At 37.1% G+C, this 17546-nt stretch overlaps 1 protein-coding gene across 1 annotated transcript in view; it reads left to right on the top strand.

Annotated features, from left to right (window-relative positions):
- Positions 1–16037: 16037 nt before the first annotated feature.
- Positions 16038–17546, top strand: part of LOC145724471 (uncharacterized) — an 84696-nt gene continuing 83187 nt past the window's right edge. The window contains exons 1-2 of the mRNA XM_081972766.1: positions 16038–16137; positions 16492–16736. Of these exons, the coding sequence (XP_081828892.1) occupies positions 16661–16736 (76 nt within the window). The 5' untranslated portion in view covers positions 16038–16137; positions 16492–16660. The remainder of the gene's footprint in view (positions 16138–16491; positions 16737–17546) is intronic.

Here is a 17546-nt window from a genome sequence, read left to right as displayed (position 1 = left end):
CTTTGTAATGCGCCTGCTACGTTTGAAAGACTAATGGAAATTGTGCTTCGTGGCCTTAACTGGAAGACTTGCTTGGTTTATCTGGACGATATCATGGTGATGGGAAAAACTTTTGAAGAACATCTGGACAACTTGCAAGAAGTATTTGCTAGAATAGGTGGTGCCCATCTTCGATTGAACGCCAAAAAGTGTTGGTTCTTCCAAAAGCAAGTCGAATTCCTTGGGCATGTGGTGACGGTCGACGGAATCCAGACGGACGACAAGAAGATCCAAGCAATTAGAGAATGGCCAGTACCAAAGGATAAACACGAACTCAGAAGTTTTCTAGGACTTGCCACCTACTACAGACGGTTTGTGGAAGGATTTGCCAACATCGCAGCTCCGCTACATCAACTTACCGAGGACAAAACACCCTACTGTTGGAATACCCAATGTGATCAGGCGTTCAGAAGGTTAAAGGCATCACTTTGCTCCAGTCCCATCCTCAGTTATCCACAACCAAAAGGAAAGTTCATTTTAGACACAGATGCCAGTAATTCTGGTATTGGAGCTGTATTGTCTCAAATCCAAAACGGAGAAGAACATGTTATAGAATACTTCAGTAGGAAACTTACCAAAGCAGAACGGAACTACTGTGTAACGAGAAAAGAGCTACTGGCAATAGTAAAATCAGTCGATCACTTTCACAAGTACTTGTACGGACAGGAATTTTTGATAAGGACTGACCATGCGGCACTCAAGTGGCTCCTCGGAATGAAACAACCGGAAGGACAAGTAGCAAGATGGCTTGAAAAACTCCAGCAGTATAATTTCAACATCAAGCATCGACCCGGAAAGCTGCATAATAACGCAGATGCTCTATCAAGAAGACCTTGCGCCGAAGATTGCAAACATTGCCAGAAAACGGAACAACGTGAAGGAGTTGTGTCCATCAGAATGGTTCAGCTGAGTCCCGATGAGATTAGGAAGGATCAACTAGAAGACAGTGACATAGGCCCATTGTTGTTGAGAAAGGAACAAAGCGAGCCAAGACCAACATGGCAAGAAATCTCTAGCAAAGGCCTGACGTTCAAAGCACTTTGGGCTCAGTGGGACTCGCTTGTGGTTGAAGGCGGCTTGCTAAAAAGAGCTTGGGAGAGTGCCGATGGAAAAGAGATAAGGAAGCAGCTGGTAGTTCCCAGAGGAAGGGTCGACCACGTACTGGAGGAAATGCACAATGGAAAGACTGGTGCTCATTTGGGAGTAAATAAGACTTTGGACAAAATCCGGCAACGCTTTTACTGGGTGAACTACTGCCAAGACGTGAAATCATGGTGTCGACAATGTTCCATTTGTGCAGCTAGCCACGGACCACAGACGAGATCCCGGAGACCTATGAAGCAGTACAACGTAGGATTGCCGTTCGAACGTTTAGCCATAGACGTCGCTGGGCCTTTTCCTGAGACCAACAGAGGCAACAAGTACATTCTTGTTGCCATGGATTACTTTAGCAAATGGCCTGAGGTGGTTGCGATTCCAAATCAAGAAGCCAGCACAGTCGCTGATATTCTCGTCGAAAATGTCTTCAGTAGATTTGGTGTGCCGTTGGAGTTACACTCTGATCAGGGACGAAACTTTGAGTCCAAGCTCTTTCAGAGGCTCTGTGACCTGCTAGGCATTAGGAAGACCCGAACAACGCCGCTTCATCCTCAGTCGGATGGCATGGTCGAGAGATTTAATAAGACCATAGAGCAACATCTCTCAAAGGTTGTTGATCAGCATCAGAAAGATTGGGACCAGCATATTCCGCTCTTTTTGATGGCTTATAGAGCAGCAGTCCACAACTCAACGGGACAGTCACCATCTAAAGTTCTGTTTGGTCGAGAACTGCGACTTCCATGTGATGTGGTGTTCGGATCTCCAACAGGCCAAAGCACGAACATTGAGAACTACGTTGACGAGTTGCAAGACAGATTACTGAACATCCATGATCTGGTCAGGGAAAGTTTGAATCTAGCTAGCGACAAGATGAAAGCTCGTTATGATCTGAGGGCCAATTCGGGAGGGTTCCAGAAGGATGATAAAGTTTGGTTGTTTAACCCTCAGAGGAAGAAAGGCAAATCACCGAAATTAACACCTGTTTGGGAGGGACCTTACAATGTGGTAAAAAGGTTAAACGACGTCGTGTACAGAGTCCAACGCAGCCCCAAAGGCAAGATGAAAATTGTCCATCTGGACAGACTCAAGAAATACCAGGGATTAGATGAAGCGGATCGGGACGATCAGCTTTAAGAGGGGGGCAGTGTTACGGTCTGGGCCTACTATGCTCAATACTTCTTAACGGGCGCTCGCTTCGGGATGAAACCGATGCGCCGCAATATCTGGCCGGGCGCGTATTAAAGTAGGCCACAGTTAGGAAGCGCTACCTGGAAAATTCTTGAATGGTCAAGGCAACCCGCGAAGCGTTTCGCGGTCATTCTAGAACGTGGTTTGCGAATATAAAAGACGCGGTGTCAACCGTAGTAGTAGTGTATTTGGGAACGCGGTAAAGTTTAAATAGCGAAGTAATTGTGGAATTGTAGTAGTGTTTTTTTAGTAGCTGTGTTAATTATTGTACGGAGTGTTTTGAAGTGTAAATAAATTTATTAATTGTTGAGTTAAATTGACTTTGTGTGAACCCACGGGAAAACCGTAACAATATCTACATGTTTTCATTATTATTACTTTTTATAAATTAGCGGCTTTCGTTCTATATCCAAATTTTAAAAATTTAATAATAAGGTTTTATGAAAAAGAACACGAATAAGTGACGGTAGCCGTGCCTAGATACAACAATTTTCACTTTGAATTAAACTACAAAAACGTTATATAGTCAAATTTTTACCCTTTGAGAATGACGTCAAGCAAGTGAAAAAACACGCATGTCTGGAATTAGATCACAAATTTTAACCTACAAATGCTTTGAAAAATGAGTGATCATGAGAGTTTCAGTTGACATCTGGAAACTGTTTCTTTTCGTACTCGAAAAAAAGCAGCACATTTAGAATTAGCATTTGGGCCTTCTCATTGTAGCGCAGCATTTTTATACCATTGATATTCGTTTAAATCAAAGTGACAGTAAATGTCAACGTTTTCAATTTGACAGGACGACAAAATTAACAACGTGCCTTTTTTGCTAAAATTTTTTATTTCACATATTTGATATGCGAGAAACAAAGATGTAAAAAAATGACGTCATTCTCAAAAGGTAAAAATCCAACTATACATTATCCTCTGTTTGACAGGTAACATATCATACATACAGTATGTCCATAAAGTATGGAATAAATTCGATTATAATTCAGCGAATTATCTTTCAGAAAAATGCTCCATTAATTGTTGATATATGCGTATACCGGTTACACTTCTAGATGGCTCTCATGACTCTATTTTGAAACATTTGTAGTTGTTCAATTCTATATAAGCAGGCAAATTGTACAAAAGTGTTGCACAAAACTCAATGTGAGACGAAGCTATAATATTAGAACAATTTGTTGGTGTATAAAGACAGTTGTTCCCCCAAACTCTTGTTATACAATTAACCTTATTTTTAGAGAACTTTCTAGTTCAGTATTCATTTACTTCGACATTATTTAGATTACTCTTCCTCCCAAATACACAAAACCTATACTTTGATGCATTCAAGCTAAGCTTATTATTACACAGCCAGTTAAGCACATTATCCAAACTTTTTTACTTTTAAACTTGGCAAGGAGGAAAGTTATATACAGGGTTTTTCAATGAAAAGAAGCCACCCTGAATATCTTCCAAAATAATTTCTCTGTTAAAAAATGCTAAGACACGTCAACAAAGATTGCAAGGGGGACATCTTTTTACGTAGGATTTGAATTTCTGCCATCAGCCCCTTTGCCGCCATAGCCACCCCCACTAAGTTTTCAAATGGCACCATACCCTGTGTGGCACATCGTTGGAAAGGGTATTTCATAAGGAATTAATTGCACTATTTTATTTGTACATTTGCTTTGAATTGAGACCAAAAAAAATAAAAAATACGTTTTGTGTTTATTCTTTGTTAATTGCAGAAATAATAGCAAATAGCGGTTATCATTTAATTAATGGCTCAAAATAACCTCCGTTAACTTCCATACAATAATACAAGCTACTTTGGAAGAGTTCGCGAACATTTGTGAGGACTTGTGGTGTCAGTTGTCGGCATTCATGTATTATTCTCTGCCTAAGGTCTGCAATATTTGCGGGCTGTGTTGCATAGACTTTAGATTTTAAATGCCCCCATAGAAAAAAGTCCAACGGAGTGAGGTCGGGTGATCTCGCAGGCCATTCCATGGGACCACGTCTACCAATCCATCTTCCAGGAAATCGATTGTTCAGATATTCTCGAACGGGAAGTGAATAGTGTGGAGGTGCACCGTCTTGTTGGAAAATTAGTTGATTTTCAAATAAATTTCATCATTTTCTAGTAGCTCTGTTATGGTCGGATCAACAGTGGTGTCAAGAAGCTCAAGATACGCCATTCAAGATAGCGCCATTCAAATTATCGTCAATAAAAAACGGACCAACGATGTGGTCTCCTAAAATACCTGCCCAAATATTAAGTTTTTCTGGATATTGGGTATGGTTTTCCCTAAACCAATGTGGATTCGTGTCTGACCAATACCTACAGTTATGCCTGTTCACTTCTCCATTCAAAAAAAAACATACACTCATCACTGAAGCAAATATTGTACAACAAGTTCACGTTGTTTGTCAGATTAGTAGACCTAATTTCACAAAATTGTAGTCTTCTATCATAGTCATCTTCGTTTAATTCCTGAACCAATTTTACCTTGTATGGATGAAAATTGTGTTTTTTTAAAATTCTCCATACACTGCTTGTCGAAACACCCGATGCATAGGAAATTTGATTTAAAGACTGATTATTATCCATTGCTACGTGTCCCAAAACAGCAACTTCAATTGGTTCATTAATAATTTGTCTTTCAGGTTGATGTTTTTTGTTTGTCACTGAACCAGTTTCCATGAATTTTTGCATCAACTTTAAGACATACTGATGACCAATTAATTTATCTGGATGGATTGCATTGAAAGCGCGCGCGGCAGCTCGTGCACAGTCGTTATGTTTGAAATAAAAACGTACAATTTCTATTCTTTCGGCAGTCGTGTAAACCATATTGACAATGTTCCTTCAAAACGAACTTACAAGTTGACCGACTGAGGCAAAAACATGGAATGGAATCAGCAGTTTGACCAAAATAACAAAAAAATGTTTTTATTTTTATTGGTCAATTAATTCCTTATGAAATACCCTTTCCAACGATGTGCCACACAGGGTATGGTGCCATTTGAAAACTTAGTGGTGGTGGCTATGGCGGCAAAGGGGCTGATGGCAGAAATTCAAATCCTACGTAAAAAGATGTCCCCCTTGCAATCTTTGTTGACGTGTCTTAGCATTTTTTAACACAGAAATTATTTTGGAAGATATTCAGGGTGGCTACTTTTCATTGAAAAACCCTGTATAACTTATAAGAAGTTTTTAGGTACCAAAAAACTCGACTCGTTTTTTTATTCTGGGCAAGAGTACAGCAAAGTTACTTCCTGAAGCTATGTACCATACTTAGGAAACATCCTATATTCTATACATAGTACGTCTTCCAACTTTGTCCATCCTCGAGTTTCAAATTAACATGATAAATCACCATGTAGACGGACTAGCGTAAAATGTCGCCATAAAACAGCCAATTTAGTCAAGTTAAAAATTATTGTGGAACGAAAGTAGGACACTTCATCGTATAAACCGAGCAGATCGGGTTAAGTTACCATTTGGAAGATAGCAGACGGGAGGGGAGGAAATTTTATTATGGACCATCCATTAAAATTTCCAATTACACGGACCATAAAACAACCCCATTGATACTCTCACCATTAAAAATGGAGAACATATTCCTCGGTTTAGTAAGTTCGCCAAACGTGCTCGGAAATTTAGCCAGGATTTGACGAAATTTTCATTCTGGCTGGGGTTGGCGATTCGTTTTCCGTGGAGGCATTCTTTTATAATTCAGAATGGAAAGTTTGCAACCGACTGCTAGGTGAATAATGCATTAGTTAAATTTTTTGTTAAGACGTTTTGACCTCTGATTTGAAGAAAAACTCGCTAAAAATCTCACCCAAATTTCAACATGGCAGAGGATAGACAGTAATGGAAAGCCCTCACAGGAAACAATACATGGATTCACCCGAGCAAACCCGATGTTCGAACCCGAGCAAACGACTAAAAAGAAGCATCAGCGGAGATGTGTATGTGAAAGTACCCTAAAACTCATCCACAGTCTGTTTTCCACGGACTGGCAATGCTTTTTTTTCCACTCCTTCTTTAGAAGAGGGAACAAAAAAAAAGGTCATAGGGAGCTAAATCGGGAACCCAGGCAAGGTATTGCTTCGCATACCCTTAGCATAGTACAAAGACTGGCATGCCTATGCATAACAGAAACCATGAGAACCTGTCCTACCTGTAAGTCATCTCTATCAAAAATTATTCCACATCTGACGTATCCGAAAGATGAAACTATCAGGAAATTTAGCTTTGGAAGTACGTTTTTCACTAAGTTAAGAGTGGACTAATGAATCTCTTACCTGCCGTCTAGGCGAACACACCATCAAAATGGTATGCGGATGGGTCCAAGACCCACAAGAGAACAGGAGCACTAGGGTTTGGGTTAAGAACCAAATACTCGGAGCTAATGGAAAAATTCCCCAGTATCTTTCAGGCGGATATTCACGCAATAGAAAGATAAGCTCAGTTCAGCATTGACCACGTCTATCGCAAGCAGGATGTTGCAATTCTGACCGATAGTCAAGCAGCCATAACAGTGCTGAGCTCAATCATAGTCAGCTCTAAAATGGTATGGGAATGTCTAGGCAAACTTAATGAACTAGGCAGAAAAAATAAAGCCACTTTGCTCTGTGTTCCAGGACACGGAAAGGAATTAAGTGAAATGAGAATACCAAGATTCTGACTAAAAATAAGGCCGAGACTCCTGTTACGTACAGGACCAGACCCCTTCTGTGGCTTGGAGGATTACACCTGTACCACCAAAATTGAGGAAGGAACACGAATAAGAGCCAAGCTCTGGGTGCAACTCTCTGGATTGGCGCACTCTAAGAAACTTCTTGGAGGTGACTTACGCTCACTCACAGGTTTCCTCTCAGGACACTGTCGCTTGAGACGTCACCTGAAGCGAATAGGCCTAGGAAAACACGGAATCAGCAGATTCTGTGGGGATAGGAAGAAATTCCTGAACACCTGTTTTATGAATGTGATGTAGTCTCAAATATAAGGTCCAACTTGTTTGGTAGCGGCATCATCAATGATGGGGAGATTTCTTCTCTAAAACCGACTCAACTGCTGGCCTTTATTAAGTCCTTGAAGCTGGAGGAGGAACTGTGTTGAGACTAGCTTCAGCTCAGATCCTTGTGACGGGTGCACAAATAGGAGGCTGCAGTGCATTGTCACCCCGACAATTAATCTACAATCTAAATTGGGACTAAAAGAGGACAGGGGCACTGCTTTGGGCCAGGAAGTTGGTTACGATGAAAACAGTGTGACTGGAGGCATTGTCGTTGGCGGAGTCCAATTCCAACTTCCTGGTTCGAAGCAGTACCGCAGTGGTTCCCCAGCCTCTTTACAGTTCCAATTTAGCCCCGTGACTTTTTTGGGTATCTCGGACTGAACGGAAAACATTGGGAGCCCATGAAATCATCCAAATACATGTTATCTTCTTGAAAGACATTCCCGTGGAGGAGTTTCCGTGCAGGGTACCTTCCAGGCATGACAGACACGTCTCTGCAAGACTATTTCGTAGAAGGTGTACGGATAGCAAGCATTTGAACAATAAATCTGTATTTGTAATGTAGATGTAGGATAGGTATGCTATATTCCATGACATGGACAATTAAAATTTAATCAGTAAAACCGAGGATGTTTAACAACTTGTTATCACTGATTTAAACTACTGGACGCTAGTGTGTTAATTGCTCATCAGTAATAATTTTGTTTTTCTACAAACATTCAATAATGATGCATTTTTCGAGTTTACATTATCGCGCGTTGCCAAGGGTAGCGAGCGATAATAGTTATTTACATTACTAGTGTACACGAGTACGTTAATTTGCCATACCCCACGGGTGATGTACAACATTTTATCTACGACCATCAGAAGCAGCGTAAAGTAAGAAAAAAATTCATATTTTGTGCAATGTGAACTATTTAGGAACGTCTCGTATATGCTTGCTACGGGTAGTTATTTGTTACCCTTAAATCTTGTCATCTACGCTGTACTGTTTTGGTGTTGTTGCTATGGTGGCCATTTGTTTCCACATATCACTTAAGCGACAATTTAACTGTGTCAGTCACAAATTTTTAAAAGTGCATTTTGTTATGAACATGTCTGAAGAACTTCCGTCAGATATTGAAGAAGCTGCCGCAAACGTGGTATCTGGCTTGTTGCCTGCCAAGTCAAAGGAGAAATATGAAAAAATGTATCAACGTTTTGTCACCTGGTGCGAGACCAAGAACATAAAGAGTCCCTTTCAAGAAAAAGTGTTACTCGTGTACTTTGAAACCTTGGCAGCAACCTATAGTTCATCCAGCCTTTTTTTTTTTTTTTTTTTTTGTGTAAATTCGATCCAAGAACTTTCTAATTCAGGAATTCATTTCACTTTTAATATTTATAAAAAGTAAAATATAGTTATTATTTAAGATAGGTCTGTTCATGGTTATATCAAAGTTATGTTTAAATTCAATAAACAATTACAGCAGAAATTTTCATTTAAAGTTGTTTTATCGCATTAGTGCGATAAAATCGATTATTATCGCACTAGTGCGGTAAAATCGCTCATTACGTAACTCAAAATGAGCTATGTAATGAATGATTACCATGCTAGGAGTAGATAATAGTATATTTCATTACCAGTACAGAAATGAGGATTTTTCAGTGCGCGCGTGACAAATTCTCAAGTCATGCAAGAACGGAAAATCCATTTCTGGACGAGTAATGAACGATATTTTTTATTATACTTAGGTACCTAAAATCAACATAAACAAAAAATATCGCAAAAAATTATTAAGAAAATCGGGAATATTTATTTTTATTTTTAAAACAGTAAAAATGTAAGTACATACAACTCAAATTAACAAAAAAAATACAAGTAGGTAATTCTAAGAAAATTAATTTTGGACAGAACCGTTATTATTAATAGTAATATTTATTGTACAATTCGTATTATTGTTGAAGCTCAATCCCTTTTGCATTTCTTTTTGTTGAACTAAGGACTCTGCTAAAGATGTTGAAGCGGAGTGTTCGTGTGCTTTGGTTCTCTTGATTGACTGTTACAGATGTTGTAGTTTCCAAATTACAAGGGCTAAACAACTTCCGTGATACTTCAATTTTTCTTTGTATGGACTCTTCTATATATCCTTCTGCTACATTGGAAGAAAGCCATCCTCCGTGTCTTTTCAAAGTGAGCAAATCACCGCCGTTTTCCACCAACATGGTTGCCGAAGAGCGCCTTAGCCCATGTCCGGTATATTCTTCGGGATTTTTTAGTTTTAGGTATTTTGCAACAAGTTTTGGAATACCACTGATAGTATGGCACCCAACATGTTGAGCGTAACATCTTTGGTTTCGGTATGCAACAAATAATCTTCTACTCTCCATATGTTTAGGGCGGAGATCTGCGTATTTACGGTAAATTGTACAGGGATCGAATTTGCAATTTTCATTGGTAATGGTAAAACTTCTTGACCTGTGAGTTTTTCCATCTCGTAAGAACACGACAAGGAAACGCCCATTATCTTCCACATCATCTAAACTCAAACGTATTAAATCATCTCTGCGGCATGCACCGAAGATGCCAAACACTAAAATTACTTTTGCTAGTAGATATTCTCCATCTGAAGCTTCACATAAAAATTTGGTTACTTGTTCTGCTGTAAGAATCTTGGATTTCTTTGGTATACAGGGTAATTCAAATTCGACCCTCACCATTGGGATCTCGGAAACTATAAGAGATACGAGAAAGTTTAAATTGGGGCAAAGTTGCGCAATTTAAAGCTCAACCAAATGCTGTTTTAAAAATTTTGATTTTCCGAGTACTTCCGAAGATATCCGAAAAAAACTGAAAATTTTATTTTTTGTTTTTATTTATTTCTAATCTTATTTGAAGAGATATTCCAAAACTAAAAGCACCTTTTCATTGCCACTTTTTCCTAGCTATTCGATGATGGATTCAAATTTGCCACACGACGTTTCGTTTTTTGGCAGCCATCATCAACTTTCTTTTTTCTTATGGGCGCCATATTGGATTTTTAGCCCACCAAATAGTACGTTTTATTCTGATTTTAGTGATGTATAATAACTTATGATTTGCTTCATAAATAACAAAATAATTCAATAAAAACTATTTTTACTTTAGTTATTGGCTTTGAGTTAATGGGCCGTTTTAAAAAATGTCATTATTTGACAGTACTTGTCAAACACGATAATTCGGACGATCATTAGAGCTTTTAGAGATTTTATCTTTGTTACCTTTGAGTGAATGAGACCTTTTATGAAGATTACTTGGTAGTACTTGTCACACGCAATTGGCCTGAACATACTTAGTCACAAAGGTGTACACGTGACTTAAACCGGTTTATTCACTCGAAGAGCTTAGGCCACTCGCTACGCTTGTGGACCTAGTTGTTCTTTTCGTGAATAAAAAATGGTTTAAGTCACTTGCTGTATAAATAACTATTAAATCACTCTGAATGACATTCGCTTATTTACAGATGTAAACAAACAAACATCAATGTTACATCTACGGGGCGCGGTGCAAATAATAGAACTGTAATTTTAGTTTTTTTTTTAATATAAAAAGTCGAAATTTAATAAAATACTGTATAAGACACGTGACTTAAACCGGTTTATTCACTCGAATAAATATGAATGAATAAAAAATGGTTTGTCACTTACTGTATAAATAACTACAAACTTGCACTTAACATTATAAAAAATTTAAATTTGGCAAAAAATGAAGTTCCTAAAATGATGATCTTTCTCTTGGAAACATAAATAAGCCTTTTAAGTTAGAGATAATGCTAACAAATCTCTTTTTCTGATTAACCTAAATAGTTCAGCAATGCTTGTATAATAATAACATTTTCTGCGGGGGTTTCTTTTCTAGATACATTTTTAACTATGATTGACGCTCTAATGATCGTCCGAATTATCGTGTTTGACAAGTACTGTCAAATAATGACATTTTTTAAAACGGCCCATTAACTCAAAGCCAATAACTAAAGTAAAAATAGTTTTTATTGAATTATTTTGTTATTTATGAAGCAAATCATAAGTTATGATACATCACTAAAATCAGAATAAAACGTACTATTTGGTGGGCTAAAAATCCAATATGGCGCCCATAAGAAAAAAGAAAGTTGATGATGACTGACAGAAAACGAAACGTCGTGTGGCAAATTTGAATCCATCATCGAATAGCTAGGAAAAAGTGGCAATGAAAAGATGCTTTTAGTTTTGGGATATCTCTTCAAATAAGGTTAGAAATAAATAAAAACAAAAAATCAAATTTTCAGTTTTTTTCGGATATCTTCGGAAGTACTCGGAAAATCAAAATTTTTAAAACAGCATTTGGTTGAGCTTTAAATTGCGCAACTTTGCCCCAATTTAAACTTTCTCGTATCTCTTATGGTTTCTGAGATCCCAATGGTGAGGGTCGAATTTGAATTACCCTGTATATCCTACAGCTTGTCGTTTCAAAAAAGCAATCGTTTTTGGATATTGATGGTGATTATTTTCTTTTATTGCCAAACAACTCTTTAACATAGAGAATCGACTCCATCAAGTGGAGGATTTCATAGTGTTGGCTTTTTCAGAAAAATATACTAAAAGAATATCGTCACTCACAATTTTGATTCGTTTCTGAGTCCGCCATTCGGTAAAACTGTTATATTCTTGTTCATATCTCAACCTGGATTTCACTGGTAATAAATCTGCACTCACTTCTGCCGCTCGTTGTAAGATATTTTCGGGAATATCCCGATTTTCTTCACAATCTGAATTCATTTTTGCAAAATGTAATAAATCACCGCCCTCTGTACAAGAAAGCCAAGAAGGTGCCATGCCAAAAATTCCAATATGGCCGAAATATGGGATTGACAGTTTGCATTTGTTTGTATTGTGGAAATTGAGTTTTTGGATGATTAAATTAATTTTTAAGGTTTAAAGTCAAGACTTGGGATTACTTGCCAAAGTAATTTTTATTTGCTATTATATATTGTTGTTTATATGTTTATTGTTCTAGTGAAAGTGTAGTTTGTGTTCATTTTATTGTGTTATCACTATTGTTATTGTTCCTTCATTGTTCTATAATTTGTGGTTGGTTTTTTAACTTAAATTCTATTGCCTCTACAATATGCCGTCCACTGGTTGTTTGCCAAATTTCTAAAAGCAATTTGGTGAAAGGCCCAAAAGTGTCAGTCTTTTACTTTCCAAAAGACCCTGCTCGAACCCAACAGTGGTTGAAAGCTTTGAAGTGGAATGATTTTACTCCAACACAATACTCAGTGGTAAGTACAATATGCTTTCTCATTCAGTAAACTTATTGCCTCTTACATACATTGGTATGTGACTTATGTGAGTTACATTTTGAGGCCGCCTGCATTTTGAGAGCAACAAAGGTTTACTCTGAAGAAACAGGACAGCTTTTAGAAGTTCTATTGGCACATTTACATTTTAAAAGAAAGGTCTTGGTAATAATATAAAACCCATTTACCAGTTTTGCTTACCTAGATTCAAGGATTTCCAATTTTTTTTTGAATGAGCAGTTTTTACATTAGTTTGTTGTACTTTCCAAGACAAAGGGTTCTAACCAAACTTGCTTTGGCTGGACTTTATTGGATATAAAAAGCCATATCTATACATATCTGGATGAGGAATGAAGCGTTCTTTGATTTTTCACTCACAACTTCTAATCAACTACACGAAAAAATAAAAAAAAATTATTTTCTACTGCATCTCCATAGGTTTGTGTACAAAAAAAAATCCGATAACGCCGCCATTAAAAGTGACATTCTAGGCTTTCTTGTAAAGAAGGCGGTGAATAAATAATAAAAAATTATTATAATAAAAATTTTTTTTTATTATACTTAACAGAAAATACTACATTTTCAACTGTTTATAAAATACAGTAAATATGACATTTTCGGAACAGCGCACGGAAATCTTTTCCCGATCCCTCTTTCCGTGCGCTTAATAATAAACATAGATATCCATGATACTAGATATCCTATGGCAACCCGAAGAAAAAAAAGAAACGAGTAATGTGTCTATAGCAACGATTTATTTATTAATGACAAATTTTATTTTCTGTCAGTGAAAATTAAGTATTTATGTATTTATTACATTTTGCAAAAATGAATTCAGATTGTGAAGAAAATCGGGATATTCCCGAAAATATCTTACAACGAGCGGCAGAAGTGAGTGCAGATTTATTACCTGTGAAATCCAGGTTGAGATATGAACAAGAATATAACAGTTTTACCGAATGGCGGACTCAGAAACGAATCAAAATTGTGAGTGACGATATTCTTTTAGTATATTTTTCTGAAAAAGCCAACACTATGAAATCCTCCACTTTATGGAGTCGATTCTCTATGTTAAAGAGTTGTTTGGCAATAAAAGAAAATACTCACCATCAATATCCAAAAACGATTGCTTTTCTGAAACGACAAGCTGTAGGATATATACCAAGGAAATCCAAGATTCTTACAGCAGAACAAGTAACCAAATTTTTATGTGAAGCTTCAGATGGAGAATATCTACTAGCAAAAGTAATTTTAGTGTTTGGCATCTTCGGTGCATGCCGCAGAGATGATTTAATACGTTTGAGTTTAGATGATGTGGAAGATAATGGGCGTTTCCTTGTCGTGTTGGAAAAACTCACAGGTCAAGAAGTTTTACCATTACCAATGAAAATTGCAAATTCGATCCCTGTACAATTTACCGTAAATACGCAGATCTCCGCCCTAAACATATGGAGAGTAGAAGATTATTTGTTGCATACCGAAACCAAAGATGTTACGCTCAACATGTTGGGTGCCATACTATCAGTGGTATTCCAAAACTTGTTGCAAAATACCTAAAACTAAAAAATCCCGAAGAATATACCGGACATGGGCTAAGGCGCTCTTCGGCAACCATGTTGGTGGAAAACGGCGGTGATTTGCTCACTTTGAAAAGACACGGAGGATGGCTTTCTTCCAATGTAGCAGAAGGATATACAGTGCGTTTTTTTTAACGCGCAACATAGGATTTCACGTGTTAAATTTTTAAGCCCATGTTAGACCATGTTATTTTGGAACTACAAGTATAAAACTTGACGGGTGGCTGTTTCGTACCCTGAAGCTTAAGTAAGTTTACCAATTCAGCCTAAAAAGTGTTAAAAAACTTGCAAAAAATCATCTTTTTTCGAAAAGGTTTTATCGTTTCATACTCCCTGTATACATTGTTGTTCTTTGTTGTTTCTGATACTGGCACGGCAGGTAGCAGGTAAAATTTGGCGTAGAAAGTAAAACAGGGTGATCATTAACTTTATATCAAGAAAGTTAAGAACAAAAGAAGTATTTTTATAAGTGAATTGTTCAAAGTGACCTCCGTTTGAAGCCAAACAGTATTCCAAAAAATCATAAAATGCCCTTTTGACGTTCAAAAGATGTCGGGTCGTGATGCAGTCAAAATATGTCACTTTACCTGCTACCTGCCCTGCCAGTATCAAAAACAACAAGGAACAACAATGCATACAGGGAGTATGAAACGATAAAATCTTTTCGAAAAAAAATATTTTTTTTCCAGTTTTTAATCACTTTTTAGACCAAATTGGTAGACTTACTTAAGCTTCAGGGTACTAAAGACACACCCGTCAAGTTATAGACTTGCAGTTCCAAAATAACATGGTCTAACATGGGCTTAAAAATTTAACACGTAAAATCCTATGTTGCGCGTTAAAAAAAACGCACTGTATAGAAGAGTCCATACAAAGAAAAATTGAAGTATCACGGAAGTTGTTTAGCCCTTGTAACTTGGAAACTACAACATCTGTAACAGTCAATCAAGAGAACCAAAGCACACACGAACACTCCGCTTCAACATCTTTAGCAGAGTCTTTAGTTCAACAAAAAGAAATGCAAAAGGGATTGAGCTTCAACAATAATACGAATTGTACAATAAATATTACTATTAATAATAACGGTTCTGTTCAAAATTAATTTTCTTAGAATTACCTACTTGTATTTTTTTTGTTAATTTGAGTTGTATGTACTTACATTTTTACTGTTTTAAAAATAAAAATAAATATTCCCGATTTTCTTAATAATTTTTTGCGATGTTTTTTGTTTATGTTGATTTCAGGTACCTAAGTATAATAAAAAATATCGTTCATTACTCGTCCAGAAATGGATTTTCCGTTCTTGCATGACTTCCCGTGTTCGGCTGCGCCTCACACGAGAATTTGTCACGCGCGCACGGAAAAATCCTCATTTCTGTACTGGTAATGAAATATACTATTTTCGACGACTGACTTTGAAAGTACCTCATGTACGCTTCCATTTCAAAGCAGAAAGTGGTCATTCGCCGCACGTGCGCAGAAAGTGAATCATTTTCTGCTCTAGAGCGTTTTCGCTTTCTACTAACAATCTAGTCACCAACTTTTTTCGGCGTTTCCATAACAACGCTTGACATACCTGTTTGAAATAACCACATTCCGTCAAAGTGATTTATCGGTGACAATGAGTTCGAGCGACGAAAATGATGTGAGTTGTCCTTCTAATCCACCCCACAGCAGTCGTCGAAAAAATATCGTCTATATTTCGAGCCAAGGATTTTCGGCGTTCGGCTTCGCCTCAAGCTGCAAATTTCATGTGCAAGCGGCAAATATATACTTTCCGCTCTTAATATAGAATATACTATTTCGCTTGCTGTCCAGAGCAACGGCCACAATGCATGCCATTATTGGAAATGTCAGTGTCACCAGTTCGATGTCAGTATTCAATTGTGTATAGTTTTGATCCTGTTTTTGAGTACCTACGCAGTAAGTTTAGTTGTATTAGATATTTAGCGATGTTTGTAAAAAAAATATTGTATGTATTACGCGCACAATGTGCCTTTAAGGCGCTCGAATAATTGCTGCGCTCCGCTTTGCGTCGCGCGGCAAACATCATTCTCAGCGCATTAAAGTTATACTTTTTGCTCTTAATACATGAATAACTATTTTGGCGGGTAATAGAAATAGCCATTCAATATCTTTGTTTTTTAAATACAAACAAACTTTTCGAAACAATTTTGCACGAAAAGTCTAGAATTCGTGACATTGTACGATCTCTCGGTTTTTCGATTCTTGTCAGGGTTTTGTTGATTTTTTCGAACGGGAACGCGTTTGTTTAAGTTCGGACATCGATGAGAGGGTGGAGGACGTTTCATTAATCGCAAAAGTCCGTCGGGGATCTACCCCAACCGGCGGCGGGGTGACTCGCGCAACTTGTTTTGGGGCGTCACACCGACAGATTGAATCGAAGGGGGGCCGATTCAGTTTCAGTGCTGCTCCCGTACCCGACATGTTCACTTTATGTATGTCACGTGGTCCCCGACCTGCTCTCCCACAGGATACCGCTCAGCTCTCGCCCAACTATGGTAAGTACTCTTCCTGTCTCTCTCTCTCTTTTATCCTCCGTTTCACTCTTTTCTCTCTTCAGTTTTTCGGAGAGATATACAGGGTGAAGAGATTTTTAAAATGAGGAAAGTTTAGTAAAGTCAAACAAATGAACACTCTGTATATAATTTCGTAGTATAAGAACATTGCCTGGTTTTATACATATCTTTTCGGTGTAAGTCCGAAGTAAGATAATGATATATTTAATTTTAATGAGAATTTATTTATCTGTAAAATTTTATTATTATTCTGCCCCATCACAGGATAATTTAAGCAAAATTTATAATCTCCACTAATGCAATTATCAATGATACCCTTATTAGTAGTGATGAGCGTAAAGTAAAATTCACAGGAAAATTTACAAATTTTACCAATAAATTTCAATTTGACCAGAATTTAAGAGTCTTATTGTAATTTGCCTGAGAGATAATATTTTCCTGTCATGGCTGTCATTAAAGTAATTTTCGATCAATATTGTCAAAATAAAATCCTGAAAAATAAAGACTGAATAAAAGGCTGTTTTGAAATTTATTATTTATTATTTTAGAATTTTTGGTTTATCAATATTTGGTTTTTCTGACAAAATAATTCTTGTACCAAATGTTCCAATCTTAATACTTTTTTTTTATGAGCAAGTAGCCTTTTCTAAAAAATAGCATTTTTTTGTCACTTCTCTTTATTATCTCACGTTTAAATTATGACAAATAATATGTTTATTCGTTGAGAGAAATGACGTACACCTGAAGTAATTATTATTTAAAAAATTTGTAATTTACCAGTAATTTACTGAC

This window comes from Ips typographus, linkage group LG2 (genome assembly GCF_016097725.1).
Source record: "Ips typographus isolate SLU linkage group LG2, UJ_Ityp_2.0, whole genome shotgun sequence".
Taxonomy (NCBI): Eukaryota; Metazoa; Arthropoda; class Insecta; order Coleoptera; family Curculionidae; genus Ips; species Ips typographus.
This window is presented reverse-complemented; position numbering and strand designations above follow the sequence as displayed.